The sequence below is a fragment of the Ctenocephalides felis genome, unplaced genomic scaffold (assembly GCF_003426905.1).
Source record: "Ctenocephalides felis isolate EL2017-DRISC unplaced genomic scaffold, ASM342690v1 CF-g0.4_SCAFFOLD_01886, whole genome shotgun sequence".
Taxonomy (NCBI): Eukaryota; Metazoa; Arthropoda; class Insecta; order Siphonaptera; family Pulicidae; genus Ctenocephalides; species Ctenocephalides felis.
In genome coordinates this window covers 19,730,891-19,749,927 of record NW_020538040.1, presented here as the reverse complement: position 1 = coordinate 19,749,927, position 19,037 = coordinate 19,730,891, and the positions used below count along the sequence as shown (strand labels likewise).

General features: G+C 29.8%; 1 protein-coding gene and 1 pseudogene across 1 annotated transcript in view; both read right to left on the bottom strand.

Annotated features, from left to right (window-relative positions):
• LOC113374729 (long-chain-fatty-acid--CoA ligase 5-like) overlaps nt 1-940 on the bottom strand; it is a 9,289-nt gene extending 8,349 nt beyond the window's left edge. Inside the window, 1 exon segment of the mRNA XM_026614701.1 lies at nt 930-940. Within this exon segment, the coding sequence (XP_026470486.1) occupies nt 930-940 (11 nt within the window).
• Nucleotides 941-4,053: 3,113 nt separating this feature from the next.
• Nucleotides 4,054-19,037, bottom strand: part of LOC113374728 — a 17,088-nt pseudogene continuing 2,104 nt past the window's right edge.

Below are 19,037 nucleotides of genomic sequence, written 5' to 3'. Positions count from 1 at the left end.
TTAAATTACTTCAAAAAACATTTTGATTGATGAGCAGACCGTGTGCAAATAATGCTTTTACAGAAAATTTCGTAATTTTGAAAATTTTCAAAACAAAAATCAAAATTTTCAAAAAAAACAAATTTTCAAAACTTTTTATAATTTTCTAAAATGAAAAACTAAATTTTGAAAAATTTTAAAAAATATCAAAATTAAAAAAAACGATTTTTACAAAAATTTGAGAATATTTCGAAATTTAAGAAAAAATCGAATATTTTCAAAAATTTCTAGATTCTGAAAAAATTATAAAAAAAACGTTTTTTGAAAAAAATCACAAAAATTTTAAACTTAAAAAAAATGTAAAGATTTAAAAAAAAAATCTTATCATACAAAGTTTTCAAAAATTTCCAAATTCTCAGGAAATTAAAAAAAAAACGTTTTTAAAAAAAAATCCAAAAAAATTCAAACTTCTAAAAGAAATTGAAAATTTTGAAAAATTTCTATATTATCAAAAAAAATCAAATTAAAAAAAAATTGTTATAAACATACACAAAGTTGAATACGCTCGTCGCCTAATTTAAAAAGCACTTATTATAAGTTTACAGTTTGTATTTATAATAAATAATCTATTTGAAATTATTTAAAACATTTATTGATTATTTTCATTTTTCGAATGTTTAATTACGGTATGGGAAGTTTCAGCAATTGCCTTAAGGCACGATGCCATGCGGCCCACTATTTTTTATTGACCGCACGTTGTACGGTGACCGGGGCAAACTTGATCTGCAGATACGACTCTGATATATTTATCATATTCCCATAGATTTTACTAGCAACTTTTCACTCGTAGTAGATTTTCAATTATTTGAGCAGATTCACACTGATTGGTGTAGATTCACATTCATTGCAGTAGTAGTTTCACAACACTTATGTAGTAAACATAGATTTACACAACACTCATTGTGGTACATTTACTACAGTCAGTATCGGAAGGTAAATTTTGATGGGTGGGTTCAGATAAATTATGTTCAAATAGTGTGAAATGAACAAAAAACTTTATATGCATATAAAGGTCTCAAGCAAATGATTGGGTAGTTCGAAATGTAGAGAGTTATTAAAAAAACAGATTTTTTGTCTATTCTATTAAACTTCTTCAAGGAAATGATTTGTTTATTAACACCTAAGTTGCATTTTTGGTTGTTAAATTAAATATAATATGAATATGTAGAGTCATAAACAAAATAAACTATTATTGTGTATATATTTATTATATCATTTATTACCAACAAAATAAGTCGAATTGAAACAATACATATTTTATTTATGAGTATATGAAGTAAAAATATCTAGTCTAAGCTCTTTTCTAACTTATACAATATCGGAACGGTATTTGCATGTTTCTAATAGGCAATAACATTTGCATTTTAAAAGATAATGTTGATGTACCAATCAAAATATCAGAAAAGAGCTTGAAATGACATAAACTTGAGATTCATAACTAAATTTTAATATTACCCAATTTAATTTCATTATCTGTGCACCACACATCCTTAGTTATTGAAAAATATTTATCCAATATTTGCTTAATAGTAATAATCTAAAATGTATTATTGCAATTAGCTTAAAATACTTTGTGAATGTATAGGGTAATATTATATTTTCATTATGTTAGATGATTTATCTAAGATTCGTTACAGAGAGTATAAGCTATAAATCATCAAGGCTTTTGTAAGACCAAAATTAAGTACCTACATAAGAAAATTTTGAAAAATCAGACTTTTATTTAACAACAGTTCTGCACTCATTTCTCAACGCAATTTGTTAGAATCCACATCATCAATAAATTTCCTAATTTAAAGCTATCAGGACTACTTTGTCGAAATATTACGATTTATTTAATGCAAAACTTTTGCACAGTAAGTGCACACCATGGTTCTATGTCCAACTGCTTTATAATTTCCATTCAGCATTAGTATTGAGACATGTAATGATAACAGTGTTATAAAGTATTGGAAATTAATTACCTTCTTAATTACCATTTATCCTGATATCCTATTAATCGTTTTCACTAATTTAACAATGTCTACTTTCATTCGAATTCAATTTCCTAATGAATCAATCTAGATTCGCGAGATACTATTGTCCTACATTCTATTTCTACATAATTTATTCATTTACAATGATTATTTACAATTTATCTGGATAAGATTATTTTAAGAAAAGAAATCATTACAAGAAAATACTTTATGCTTTTCCAAATGATTTTTTTTTTTATAAATAATAAAAATGATGTAGGGTCATTCTAATATAAAATTATATTTAATAATTTGTATGTGCTGGTGTAGTTCACCTCATAAATGCTTGTATATGGTACATAATGCCAATGTACAAAATCGATTTAGATTTATATAGAATGACCCTAATCGAAAATTAATGTCTAACCACAAATTCTTTGGTGCAAAGTACATATCGATATTCAATACATTATTCCTAATAGTGTCATTGTATTTAACCCTAATATGATAATAATATTTGGTTAAACAAATTCATTTACTATGTAAAGTACAAGATACTAAAGAGCATCTTTTGATTAAATAATAGAAAAGATTTAACTCTGAACATATCATTTTTATATATAATATAAATATTATATATAATAAATTATAACAAGAATATATTAAAACCTAAATATCACTATCTTGCTCTTGATACAATAAAAATCTTAAAGAAAATCAAGCAGATCATTAAGTTTATCATGCCAGCTGATCAGAGATAAATATTAACTAAAAATCTAAGTAAAATTTCGATTTGGGCTTGGCACCTTGTCATCGTGTTCAAGTCAATGTTTCATAAAAATGTAATATACTAGTAAGTTGAATGTTTTAGAGCGTAGCAAAATGATTACTTTTTTAGTACATGACATCCTAATCAAATTTTATAGGTACTAATGTAAAAGAACCCTTTCAGGACCCTTTTCTAAATATTGTAATAAATCCGATTTAATGATTTGCCAATTCTTTTTTCATATTCTACCAATATTTAATTGAATTTTGATTTAATTATCAATTACAATATAGTTCTCAATTATCCTTTTCATCATAGATGTTGCTTTTTATTCATTCGTTGCCAAGTATTAGTACAAGTTTTACCACAAATGACAAAAGTCATAGTATTTTTATGTTTTATGAATGCATATATTATATTTTAAATTCAAGTAATTGAAATTTGTTGGATTTGATGGACCCGTTTATGAGAATATCTTTTGGCAATGAACGTATGAAAGTATTTATAATTATTAATTATTATTTCTAATTTAACAAAGTCATTCATCTGTAATGTTGTATGATCGGACATTAAATTCATGGAAAGTACTATTTCTACATTAATATAAGTTAGATCTATTCTATTCCTGAATTGAATTTTAATTTTAAAAGGCTTTTATGAGTCTGTATTACTAATCAAAAATTAAGCATGAATTAATATTTCCACAAAGGTACAAAATTATAAATTGTGGTAAAAGTTTTGTACAGACTATATACATTGTAATTTTATGATTATTTTAAGATATTAAATTGTTATGAATTAACTATTTTTGGGAATTCTTTCAATAAACTCACTCTTTTCAATTAAACCAAAATTATTTATCCCAACTGCTATGTAAGCTTTATAAGTTCGATGGTACATTAAAATATATTACATTAGAATTATTATATAATAATTGGTGGCTCAATCAACGATAATATTTTTGCTGCATTGATTAAATATTATATATAAACTTGATTATCAATTAGTAATTTATACATTTTTGAAAATCATGTAAAAATTCAAAGTTTTTGTTGCAGGCAGGCTGCATTAAAATTCACTACTCTTATATATATACATTCTGCAACCTACTTGATCATTAGCGTGACTTCAAGAAAAAAGAAGAGTAATTAAATTTTTGGCTATCATAATGCTTGAAATTACACAATTTAATGTAGAAATTTCTTACACATCACTATATATAAATGACATCTTCTTTACAACTCATACAAATTGACGTTGTTTCTTCAAGTTTCATAATGTGGTATATTTTTTTACTTGAATATTATTGTCTTATGAACTATATATCATAGAAAAATTGATCATCTTTAATGAATATATTTTTCCTATTGTAGTTTTGAATACATATCTTCAAGTTGAGGTTTAAAGTAAGATTTAATTTGTTGTCTTTTACTCTTGAGAGTTGGAGTCAACAGACCGTTTTGCACTGAAAATGGATCAGGATGCAGATATATGTCTTTCACCTGAAAAATTAATTAAATTTAATATAACTTTATATGTGATACTTCTCATGACTGATTTATATTATCATGTTAATTACCTGTTCGAATGATTTAAGCCCAGCATCTTTGCCCCATGATATTAAATCAGTTAATATTAATTCTTTGACTTCGGGATTGTTACACAGAACGCTAAGTGTTCCAGGAATTTTATTTTCTGATGCCCAACATTTTACTACGTCCACATCAGGTACCACTATAGCTACGATGCATGACTGGAATTGAATTAAAGTTAATAACAAATCGACATTTTCAAACTCTAAAACTCTAAAGTTGAAATTGTGTCAAACAAACCTTCAGAGATTCTCCATAGACAAAAACTTGCTCAATGTACTGCGACCTCAAATAAATGCTTTCAATTTTTTCAGGAACAATATACTCCCCTGGGAAAGTTTAAATATGTGTTTGCGTCTGTCTACAATTTTCAATGTACCATTCTGAAAAATATATCATTGTTAAAAATAATCAATAAGACATTCGAAACAATTGAATACTCACTGGTAGCCAAGTGCCTACGTCGCCTGTGTGATGCCATCCATCAGCATCAATTGTTTCTGAGGTTTTTTCAGGATCCTTGTAATATCCTTTGAAAACATTGGGACCTTTGACACATACCTCACCGCTTCCTAATGCAGCATAATATTCCATTTCTGGAACGTCCACTAACTTCAGGGATAAATTAAATATTAATGAATGTTTGCATATGCATGAAATTTAAAATAATATAAATGATGGAAATTCTTTCTATTTATAGGTTTTATAGATGCTAACACTTCAAATCTTTAATCTCTCAAAATTTCGAAGATATTTGAAAATTTTAAAGTTTTAAATTGCGGAATGTTCCAGCAAATTAGCGTTGAGGGGGTATTCTAGTGTGGAAATTCCAAAAAATCGTTTTTTTTGTTTCTTTCATATTTTTAAAGCTTAGCTATTCAAGAATATATGGACGAGAAGATTTTTTGAAATTTGAATTATTTTCTTCTGTTTCTATCCTTTTGCGAAACTTTGAAATCTTGAAACTCTTGAAATTTCCAGAGAATTTTCTTTATAGACTTCTCTCTAGTATAATATATACTCATCCCTAAATTTTAATTTTCTCGATTTTTAAAAATCGTGAAACTCAAATAATGGTCTTTTTCAAAATAGTCGCCGTTTTGTCAAAATTATTTTTTAACTTAATCCTAGTATATACCATAGCGACATCATTCTACATGAATATTTTTTTTTTGTATTAATAGGAGGGTTGCAATCCTGTACACGGTCACGTGTCAACTTTTTAAAATCCCCTATTTCAAACATTGCTAATTTTTAAAATTATTAACTTTTGTTTTAATTTTTTCTGTACTCTGTAACGTTGCCAAATAAATAATAATAAAAAATTGATTGCCTTTTATGATGATTTAAAAATGATCTAAAATTCAAGTCTCTACACTAGAACCTCCTTAAAGAACGATGCTACCACTAGTTTAATTTTTATTGTTATTAGGGATTTTGGACTTGTACTCCAAGCACGATCATCACATTTAAACTACATTTCAAAATGTTATTGATGAAAAAAAACTTAACTAGCTGGAATTCTGTCTTAAGGCAATTAAGGCATCGTGCCTTAAGGCAAATTGCTGGAACTTCCCGTACCAAAAATTATTTTTTTAAAAACGATTAACATTTTTGAAAAAAATTTACTTTGAAAAGATAAGATTTTTGAGAAACTATAAATTGGACAAAAAATTACTTTTTTTTGAAAAAATAATTTTTTTTTTTAATTTTTTTTTTTTGAAAAAAAAATTTTTTCTTTATTTTGACATATTGTGGAAGATCTGAACTTTCTTTTCAAAGCAATCGTACTGCTTTATCTGCATAGGGACAAAATATAAAGCGCGTAAGCGCCGCGTCGCTGTCTAACGCATAAGCATTGGTACGGAACCCATAGGAATGTTAACAAAATGTATACTTATTGTTAAAATCTCTATAAAATATCTGATAATTTGATGTGCATATGTCTAATGATCATTTTTGACCGCCAAATGGCTCATTTTTTTACTTTTTCCTCCATATCTCCGAAACCGCTAGACCTACCTTCATGAAAATTATATCGATTCTTTATCTTGTCAATACAAGTGAAATGTTTTTTGAATTATTCAAATCGGACGCTCCGTTCTCTTAAAAACTGAGTTACCGTTTTCGGCACTTTTTGCCCCGTATCTTCGGAACGGCTAGACCTGCCTTCGCCAAAAACTAATCAGCACGTCTCCTTATCAATACAAATCGAATGTTTTTTGAATTATTCAAATCGGTTGATCCGTGTTCCCGAAATCGTCGACGAAAATTTGTATCCGCACATACATACACACACATACATACATACATACATACATACATACATACATACATACATACATACATACATACAGACATACATACATACATACATACATACATACACACACACACACACATACATCAATTTTTTCTAAGGTATGCCAAAATGTTCAGAAACCTCTGAAACGTGAAGATATATAAAAATTTTCATTTTTGATTTTTTTGCGATTACTATAACTTGCCCTACGGGAAGTTAATTATATGTATTGATCCTCCTACCTTAACGGCACAGCATGCCACCGGAGGTCCAACGTGTTCTGGCATGTGATCTCCTTGTACTGTCAGCGTGACAGGGGCAGTGCATTCAGTTTGCCCGTAGCCTTCGACTACCAAACAACCCAGAGCGCAACGAATAAAAGTCAAGACACTTCCAGCAAGTGGGGCACTTCCAACTACCATCAACCGCAAACGACCGCCGAATCCAGCTTGAATTTTGCGGAAGACCGCGCGATCCCAGAATGATGTATTACGGACTACTCCTCTGGGGTAAAGGAAATAGAAAATTGTACTAAATTAAGTATCGATATTTCGATATTAAAAACACGATGCTATTATAAATTTTATTTCATTAAAGCTTATTTATATACGTGCTATATAAAACATTATATGAGCCGCTCAGTGCACACATCGACTAACTCCATTTTTTGAAAAAACTGAGATATTAGTGCGAAAGTACTCAGTGTAATCATAACTGTTAGTGATAATAATAACTTTTCGGAATAATTAAAATTAACACTGTGAAACATAATTTTTTTTTGACCTCTGAATAATAACTCATTTATTTCAGAAGACATTTTGATTAACTCCATTTTGTAGTGCATATGTTCCGGCTTTACCGGTTTTCGGGTTTCATGAATCACAAATAAGAATTTGATAAAAATATAAACCCTAAGATTGTTTGGCAAAAAACTGTAGTCTCAAGGATGTTACAAACTTACATACTAAAATTCGTGTACCCGGCAAAACAGAAATATTAAAACTGTCTTAAGTTTATTGAAACTTGTTTAAAATACGGAAATAAGAGCTAAGTCAATTGAAATGAAATTTCTGGTCAGTGGAAATAGCTATTTACCTATTGACTCTAAATTATTGAGTCACGTGCAAAAAAAATCGAGACATTTTTTCACTAGATAATTGGTACAATATAATAAAAACATGTAAAAGGAAAGCGCCATTTCAGCTAATCCAAATATTCCACGAAGATTTTTTATCAACAAAGCCATTAGAACAATCACTAACAGAAAAGTAACAGAGTGTCCAGTAAATTTATAAAGTTAGAAATCTTATATAAGCCAATCATATACGAGGTGTGTTCAAAAGTACCGGAATTACTAATAATTAAATTTCGCGGGTCTGGAGTGTCTGATTGTCAAAATTTTTTTTTATTGTGTTGGTATACATGCCCCTAAAGTATGATGAATTTTCAGCTATATTCACTGTTTACTTTGTCTGTGGTAGTCGCTAAGGTTCGACGTGTTTTTCTGAGCTCGGCGATTTTTACAATGGAAGAATTGAAAAGTCAAAGAATTGTATTAAATTTTGCGTAAAAAATGAAATAAAGTGTTGCAAAGTGCAAAAATTCACCAGATATGGCTCCGTGTGACTTTTCCTATTCCCAAAGTTGAAGAGACCCATGAAAGGACGGCGGTTTTCCTCGATTGAAGAAAATCGCTGAGAGTGCTCAAGGACATATCAAAAAGTGATATCAAGGGTGCTTCGAAAATTGGAAAAACGCTGCATAAGTGTATTATATCTGGGGGGGACTACTTTGAAGGGGACCACATTAATGTAGACGAATAAATAAATATTTTTTTGAAAAAACGAAAATTCCGGGTACTTTTTGAACAGACCTCGTATAATTTAAATGTGTCTATAATGAAGATACGTATTTTAAAGCTATTAATATAAGAAAGTCTGTACCAGGTTGACCAAAATGTTTGAATAATATACAATAGTCATTATTATATTATAAAGCTAGAACTTTGAAAAAGGAAAAATTGAGAGACATAAAGGACTTCCTAAAATTCATTCCCCCCACTACGAAAAATTGACAGAAATTATTCTAATCATAATAGAATACAGCTGATAGAGAAATTATTATTTATAGAATTACTGATTAATCACAAATAATATATTACAACAGTTAACATTTATTTTTATGAAAATGCTTTAACACAAATATATAAGAATTAGGTTATTTTTTTTTTCAGTTGACAACTTGATTAACTCCACAAGTCATATCAAATCTTTAACTTGAATTATAATTCTTTACTCACTATTTACTGTAATTAACCTTATATACCGTCACATGTAAGCTATATATGTATTCATACGTTCTACATTATATTTTCCAACTTATATTATTACAGGAATTTTTAAAAGCAATGTGCATTACTTCATCGCTTTTCTCCACTTTCTGTTTTTTGGAGTTAGTCGATGTGTGCACTGAACGGCTCATATATCACTTCTATATTACTTCCTACATCTATTTACCTTTTAATCTCTGCTTCCTTGGAACTCAAAGCAAGACTAAACAGCGCCCGTTTGAGCATTGATCCCGAAATTTCGCTTTGCACCTTATCGTAAACCCTGTTCAGTAACCTGGGTACTGCTGGCATGGTTGTGGGCTTCAAAGCCTTCATATCGTCTGTAAGTCGTCGTATGTCCCCGGAGAAAAATCCAACTGATGCACCCGCCATATACATTCCATGCTTTTGGATAATGAATTCAAAATTAGCGAGATTCAAAATTTACAATTGGTATTTTAATCGAAATTATATTTTACCTCACAGCAACGTTCCAACATATGAGCCAATGGTAAAAATGAAATCATTACATCACTAGGGACTGGTTTGTGCTCTCCTAATTGTAATGTAACAGCGACCACGCCAGCCACTACATTTTCATGAGTTAACATGACTCCCTTTGGGTTTCCTGGAACACATCGAGTTTGATCAATTTCGTCAAATATAAAATATTGTTTTATATTATTTTGTTTTTACCGGTGGTTCCAGAAGTGTAGCAGACCGTACATAAATCACTCGGTTTAGGCGGTTGTTCTTTATGTCCTAATACTGCTCCAGTTTTTTCAACATCTTCAAATCGCAATATTTCCATGCCTGTAAAATAATATGATTGTATATTAGTTGGAAATTGATCAAAAGCAACATTTCAAACACGGCTCAGGTTAGCCTTTTGGGCATATCCTGAAATAAACAAGTAAAACTATAGGGCAAAAAATGACTGTAAAAATACAAAACCTTCTGACCAATAGCAGAACAACCAAAATCGATATATGGTCTTGGAGAAAAGTGGAAAATATCAAATACGCTAATATTGTAGCAACCGACAAAGTAATTAAATATAAGAAGAGAATGGAAAATACAGACGGTCGGAACAAGCACAAGGAAATAAAATATATGGTGTTAGTCCAAGATAAAGCACATGAAAAATGGAAGCAGAAATATGAAAAATAGCTTCTGGAATAGAAATAATTTGAGAAGTGCTACATCACCTTCGATCAGAGCACTAATAATAATAACACCGACTTTAGCTATGATTTAATCAACGATTATTTAACCCTCAGTCGGTCGGCGTGGTCTGGCCAGACTTTTTTCGACTTCAATTAAAAAAAAAAATACTTCTAGTAATCCTATCGACTTGAAATTTCTGGACTTTTCCTAAAATTTCATTAGCTGTCGATCAATGAAAAATCAGGACTAAAAATGTACAGAAGGATAATTATAAGGATATTAACTTTTTATACTTCGAACGGTCAGAAAGGTCTGTCTAGACCACCCATACATTTTGTATGAAATATGCGCTTTTTGATATATGTAAACCAGTTTTTGTCTTTTACATGGTATTTTCTATTCAAACTGCGTTGTTTATTCTTTGCTATGTGTTCTAACATGAATGTTAGTATTTTCATGACAAGATTTCCTTGAAAACCTACCAAACTTATTGGTAATCGCAAACACTGAAAATCGGATGAGTAATGCACACATTCATTTCAAAGGCGCCGAAAAAGAATAAATATTGTTTTTCATTGATTTAAAACAGAAAAATTAAAAAAAAAGCAACGATTTTTTATATTTCTTGATTTTTTTATATAATCGTTAATACATAAGACACCAAAAACTCATTTATCCCATATAAATGCCAAATGTAAAATGAATGGTGGTCCAGCCAGACCTTTCCGACCGTTCGAAGGTGAAAAAATATCCGACCGACGGAGGGTTAATTATAATTTTGCGTTCACTTACTTACCTAAATTTTTGGCTCTTTGGGTAGTGGCCGGACGAACATCTTTGATTGTGACCAGTCGTTTGAGACATCGAGGAGATCTGTCCAGTAATAAACCAGCTTTCCGATCATCTTCACAAATCACGACCGATATTTCAGCTGCAATATAGAAAATTTTATTAAGTATAACAACTTAAAACAGTACTTGATACGTAATAAATGCATAAAAATGTGAAATTCATCGATACTAATATACATTTTTTAAACAATGTCTTTGTCTATTATACTGAACTGTACTCAATTTCTAATTCTTTAAGTATTTTCATCTTCTTGTAGGTATAGAGATTATAAAACTTAATCCGGCTACTATTATTCACCCTGAAAAAGTTGCAGTTGTGGGTTCAACGAAACATGCTAACTCATTTCTGCTATATCATGAATGCACAGGAAAAACAATAATTATAATAATAACAACTAAATTTATTTTTAATTAAAAAAAAAACTATAAAAATAACAATGCTGAAACGAATTAATGGTATTTCGATGTATTTATATGGAAATAAAACGATTCGACACAAGAGCGTAGTTACGGTCACGTAATAACAAATACTTAATACGCTTAAATGCTGTAATGAATCCATTATGAATAACAAACTAGTGGTGCATGGCATCGTGCCTTAAGGCAAATTGCTGGAACTTTCCCGTACCTGAATTGAATATTATTATAGAGCAAAAAAAAATTAATAATCAATAAATATTGATCAATGGTTAATTACTAAAAATTAGTTATTAAAAATCTTGGTACGGAACCCAAAAAAATGTAAGAAAATTAGTCCACATGTTTAAAATCTCTATAAGATATCTGATAATTTGATGTGCATATGTCTAATGATTATTTTTGATCGCAATCGTGCACCCGAATTGTCGACGAAAAATTGTATCCAAACATACACACACACATCCATTTTTTCTAAGGTATGCCAAAATGTTCAGAAACCTTTGAAGCGTTAAGATATGCAAAAATTTTAATTCTCGATTTTTTTGCGATTACTATAACTTACCCTACGGGAAGTTAAATATATGAAGTATTTAGATAGAAACAATTGTACGATTGATCTCTAGAAATTGATAGCATGTTGTTTGTTTAATTTGCAAATGGTAAATTCCCATTGCAAGGTAGAAAATGAAATGGTCTAAACCAAATAAACAACAACCCGCATAAAGATTTATTTGTAAATTGTTCCTACGCATTGCGGCAACCCGTATGGCCATTAAATAATATTTCTAAAAATATAATTAATACCGATTTCGTAAATTAACAGATAATGAACCAACAACTGATAAACTTGCAATCAATTTTGTTTTGCTGTAACTTATACTGGCATCGGAGATCATTAATGAACACCTGCACTATAGCTTTTGTACTTAACAAAAGCTCGTGCAGTCGTATCTGGTTACAATCAATATTTTGTATGGTGTTGAATTACTGGCAAAGCGCGATAAGCCGTGAATTTGAAAAATCTGACATATAAGTGTAAATAATGATAATCTTATTGATTGCACAATTTATTATACCGATACCAATTGCGTTTTAATATATTTTTATTACAAATATAATTATATTACTTTTTTTATGCAGTTCTCCTTTTTTGTGATAGCTAATACTTCACCTACATATTGCACACTATATAGGCTAGAGCAAGGCACAAAGTTTTAATTTGACTTTCAGTAACTATACTGTCTAAACCAGCAGTCTCGGAACATTTTTCATTATGACCGCAAATTTTTTTAAATCTTCAATTAAAAATACATACTTTTTACCCTCAAATATTGTTTTTTACCCCATTTGGAGTAGTTTACCCCGGATTTCCGACAACTGGTCTAAACCAAATAAAACAACTATATTTATACTTGTTTTTTATCTATGAAAACAACACAAAACACGTATCAAACAAATAACTATCTAACTATATTCAGTAAAGTTTCTAGTTAATTCTTAATTACAGAAATGTTTTTTCAATATTTTTCTAAAATTTATCATCTACCCCATAGGCAGGGTAAAAAGGGATAGCCAGGAGGCAAATAGATCCAATGTGTAATTTTAAACGTTGGAGAAAAACTAAATAAAAGATACAATATTAAACCAAAATAAAATTTCATGGACACATTTTTCACAAAGATCAAACTGCATATAACCTTGACCTGGTATTTCGTCAGAAATATTTGAGCCGAGATGAAACAACTATTAATTTATCTCTTGTAAAATTGTTTTTTTATATACTATTTGATTGTTTACTTTTTTGCCAGGGTAATGGTTCAGTTAGTACTGTTTACTCCACCCACATGTAAGATTTTATATTATATAAAAAACTGTTGCATCTAACTGAAAAACAACAATACATATTGTAAAACAATTAAATAACGTATACAGAAAAATTAGAATTATATATAGTAAACTGAATAAAAAAACCTCCTCAAAGCCAAAAAAAAACTACCAACGAAAAAAAACTTTTGTTATAAATATTGATACATAACCCTTTATCTCCTGATAGCGATTGGTTACACTTCTGTTGCCTTCTACTTTAAAATAGTATTATTAAATCATTCTATACTTATGTTTGAGATAATGGAGGTAGACCTTTTTACCCGCCGCCCTTTAAACACCGCTCTACCCTATACTATTTTTAATTTTTAATAATACAATAGTTTTTATTACATTCTATCTGCTCGGAATGGAAATCGTTTTAAAGTAACAACATGAAAGATATAATTATAACTTGTTTACCAGCTATAAAACGCCTTCATCATCAAGTTCAAAGTGTAAATATAAATACAAATAAGAAATAATGAGCAAACTAGCGCAAAATTTAATTGTACAATATTTATTCATCATCAGCAACTAGGAGCTTTACTGGTTATTCAAATAAAAAACGGTTATTGTTATTTCAATAGCAATAAAAATGTTTTTATTTTTATATATTTGCGCAGTATGCTAATGCTGTTGTGTAGAGAATTTAAGCTTCTTAAATATTGGGGCAGAAATATGAAATTTTAGGAATAAAATCAATAAATACCAATTTAGTAGAAAAAATGCATCTGGTACAATTTATTTGTATTACAAGTGTCTTTTTTTCCCCAAAAATACAAATCATAGATACATTTTCTATTACAGTAGAACTCCTTTAGTTCGTCTTGCTCCGGGACTGACCTCTTTATCGGATTATCGGGTCAGACAATTAGGGTAATAATTAAACTACAAAATCAATAGAAAATACAACAAAGCAAATTTACGTTCTTTTAAATTATATATTTAAATTTTTGAAGCAGGCTACGTATTTCGTACAACATACTTCGTTCATGAACATGGACAAAACGAAATTTACCATGGACAGAATAATTACTGAACAATAGCGAGTTCTTCCGAATGATTCCGAACCACCCTGAAAATGTTCTAAAAGCCCTCGATCATTTTTATTCGCTGTAAAGGCACATTTTTTTTAAAAAAAAAACGAAATTTACGGAAAAAATGCCGGACTATCGGGATTTCCGTACTGGTGGGTACCGAACTAAAGAACTTCTACTGTATATAGGTTTTAAGTCATTAGAATATTTTAGGGTGCCGATAGGAATAAGGTTCCTATATGAAATATGAATCAAAGTGAGCAAAGAAAAATCAGATCATTTGACCCATCACCAAATTTATGTCTGAAGGTAATACCGATGATGTAATAATTTGCACTCGGATGGAGAATTTCAATTCTGAAACTTATTAGATAAATTCCATTTAACAAAACTATTTCTTACCTTGTTTTATGATAAAAGCGCAAGCCTCGGGTCCTAATGTGTCATACAATGGCACAATCACCATGCCGTAGCAATAGGCGCCTTGTTCCGTCAATATCCATTCTGGACAATTTTGGGCATACACTCCAATCAATGTTTCTGGTCCTGGGTTCAATCCCAATCCGACCAGTCCACTGCCAAAATTCCTGGCTCGGAGTAAAGTTTCATTGTAATTTAACCATGTGTACGGTGATGTGGTCGTTTCTCTCCATCCCAAGCATGGGCCATTATCTGAAAATAATATATAATTGAAAATAAATGATCAACTCTATTTTGATCGAGTAGACGAGTAATACTAAATCAGACAATTCACCGAGGGATATTAACTAGAAATAACAGTTATGTTTTCGCAAAGAAAATAACCATCTGTTTTAAATTTCGGAAGGAATGAGAAATCAATTTTAATTTTTGAATCTTTAAAATTTCCAAGTTTCACCAGAATGTATAATAACATCGGTTGTATCGAAGCAGCGTAAAGATTTTGGATTTATTATTACTACCCGTACAATTTTCATCCATTTTAACACGTTAATAGCCACGATAATATCAGAAATGTTTTACTTGGATCATGGTAACTTTATTAGATGATTTAGTTAAAAATGTATCAAAGAAATTTTAATGTGTCAAAGCCAAAGTTTGCCAAAATTCCTGGAAAAACACTGCTTTTTATGTCACACCTAAATGACTAACATGGCCCTATATCAAAACATTTTTTCTACAAGTCAAGAAATTTTCAAGTCAATTTGCCAGTCATATATGTCTAATATGACTGACATGGCAATTAACGTGTTAAAAATAATTTTTCTGCTACCCAAACAAGCTGAAAAATATGAAAATTAGTGGATTTTATGCTCGTTGATCTTAGAAGATAATAAACTTGTTACTTTGCTAACAAGAGCTAAATTTAAATCAAGTAGATATATCTTTTGATTATAAAATTATGAGTACAAACATGCAACTCTATAAAAACTCTAGTAAAAAATATCGAATCGCTACGTTTAACCAAGGAGGCGTCCATTAATCACGTGATGGATTTTTAATGATATGAATATGAACTTAAGTATTACCATATTTTCAAAAATATACAAAATTGGGACTGCGGATGCCTTCATTCTAACTTTTCTCCATTAGGTTTTGTTTATTAGTAGTAAGTTCACCTCAGAATTCGAGATACCCAGCTGTAAGTCTGTAAATACTTGTTATTGACACTCTAAAGTTGTCTCAAAACCTACATATGGTATTGACACCCTACCATGTGTACAACTTCAGGGTGTCAATATACAAATATTTGCAAACTTACAGCTGGGTATCTCGAATTCCGAGATTCTTACCTAAATTTAAGCTTAAATGACTGGACTATACATATGTTTACATTTCGTTTTTTGTGCGATAATATGTCGTCGCAATATAAAATATGAATGTTAATATTTATAGTAATGATAATAATTTCAATATTATCTATCCCAAATAAATTTAATAAATCGTCATTATACTAACTTGATACTTTGGCCCCTTTTCTGAAGGTGTCATACAGCGTCCTTGTATCTTCATCAATGTAAGAAATATATTTGCCCTCTTCAGCTTCTTTGCAAAATCGCGATACATGAATATTTTCAGAGCCCTGCAATGAAAAATAAAATAATATAATTTAATGTAAAAGATTCTGACAATTTATATTTAATTGTTAATTATTATTCTTAATTACTTAACGTTGTATGTGCTTAGAATTTCATACTCAAATATCTCAATATAATTCTGTTATTTGTACTCTAGTAGGACGGGGCACAAAGGTCCAATTTGACTTGAAGTAATTTTACTGTCTAAACCAAATATATCTCAACACATAACACGAATCAAACAATTATCGAACTGTGTTCAGTAAAATTCCCAGTCAATTAATTTCTTATTATAGATGTGTTTTTTTATTAACTTCCCTTAGGGTAAGTTATAGTAATGGGCCAAAAATCGAAAATATTTTCACGTTTCAGAGGTTCCTGAATATTTTGGCATACCTCAGAAAAAATTGATGTGTGTATGTGTGTGTGTTTTATGTGTTCGCAATTTTTCGTCTACGTTTTCGAGCGCACGGATCAACCGATTTGAATGGTTCAAAAAACATTCGATGCCTATTGATAGGGAGATGTGCTGATTAGTTTTTGGCAAAGGCAGGTCCAGCCGTTATGGAGATACGGAGCAGAGTGCAAAAAATAGAAATCGAATTTTTGAGAGAACGAAGTATCCGATTTGAATGATCTAAAAAACATTAAATTTGTAATGATCGGAAGAAGTGGTGATTTTTGCAAAGGCAGGTCCAGCCATTTTGAAGACACGGAGCTAAATGTGCAACAGGGTGAAATGGGATAGTCAGGGGGCAAGCAGATCCAATGTCTTATTTTTAATTTCAAAGGAATTTTACGAATGCTACATTATACAACCAATGCTAAAGATAAATTTCATGGGCAATTATTTGCAAGAATTATAAAAATGAACCCTTTCATTATTCTTCATAATCTCTTATTTCTTCTCTGATAATCATCTTACACAACCTTTTAAGTAATTAATCAAAAGAATTTCAAGTCCAGTAATTTCAGAGTTAATGAATTGTGAAATATGTTTTGAAAGCACCCTTTTTTCGCAATTAATTAGTAATTGTTATTAATGTTTTATACCGATTTTGCAAATTAACAGATAATGAAGCAATAATTGATAAACTTGTATAACATATTAATTTATTGCATGGTTGTCTTTTCAGATTAAAATATTTTCTGACAAAGTTGTTCCAGTATATGATTAGACCCACACATATTCTAGATCTCTATTATTATTAAGATTTTCTTTTTCTAAACTCGAAACATTCCGTTTTCCACTCCTAAGAATTTTTAATATTTATGAGATTTACATGGTTTTAAGTAGTTACTACTGGTTGTGAGTAGTTTGATATTCCCAGAAACGTAAACATCTAAAACGCTTTGTTAATTGTGTTTATTTTAATATGTTTGTGATTCGTGGTGTTTTAAAGTTTAAACATAAGAGTATTTGAAGTCAATCTAAGTTCCTGAAGAAGGACATACCGCATACATAAAGCGCCGAAAATGTTGTAAAACTAGGCGTAAGTGGCATTCTAAGCTTCGGTGAATTTTTATAATTAAATCGCTTTTTGTAGGCCCATAATATTTTAGGATGTTCATTAAGACCATCATAAAGTTTCATCAAAACTTCAATAAAATGGAAATTTTTGCATAAAGGTTTCTGAACATTTTGGCATACATTAGAAAATATGAATATATATGTGTATTTAAGTATGTGTGTCTGTGCGGATACAAATTTTCGTCGACGAGTTCGGGAACACGGGTCCAAAAAACATTCGTTTCGTTACTGATGGAGAGACTGAGTTTTTGGCAAAAGCAAGTCCAGCCGTTTCGAAGATACGGGGAAAAAAGTGCAAAAGATAGCACTTGTTTTGAGAGAACGGAGCGTCCAATTTGAATGATTCAAAACACATGTTATTTGTATCGATTCCAAATAATATCTTTCACATGGTTTTTAAATTTCATACTCCGTTCTGGAGTTTTTCGCGAATTCCATTCTGATCGTATTGCTATCGAGTTTCATCAAATGGCTTTTATATTCTGGCGAAAATCCGATTGTAATTTATCCTTCGGAAAATTAATAGTGAATAATTTAAAAAAGCTTATCAAATATGAGTAAATAAGTTTTAAATAACATACTACATAATTTTTCAGGAAAATATTTGTCGTATATCAATATCTAGTAAATCGATACACTTATATTTAATTCAACCATAGAATAGTACATATACATATATGTACTATTTTATAGTCATATACGTATATAGTAGAATAAGAAGAAACCACATTTTTGTATTGATTCAACTAAATTTATATATATATATATATATATATATATATATATATATATAATAATTGAGTTGAGAATAGTATGACTCCTAATTATTTCTGAATGCATAAAATATTCCTTAGCTTCGTCCAGTTGCATGTATATACGGCTTCATTAACATTTATATCTATTCTATGAAGATATTTTTTTAAAATAGTACTTTGAACGAATCTATTACGGTCTTTCTGAAAATACATCGAAGGATATTTATTATTTACACAAAAGTCCTTCAGAAACAGTGTTGTTATGAAGAGAAATCTCACGATGTTAATTATCATAAGAGGGCTGGTAATAATATAGGTCGAGTAATAATATAAAGAGAAATTAGCTCGGCTATTCAGTAATATTCAT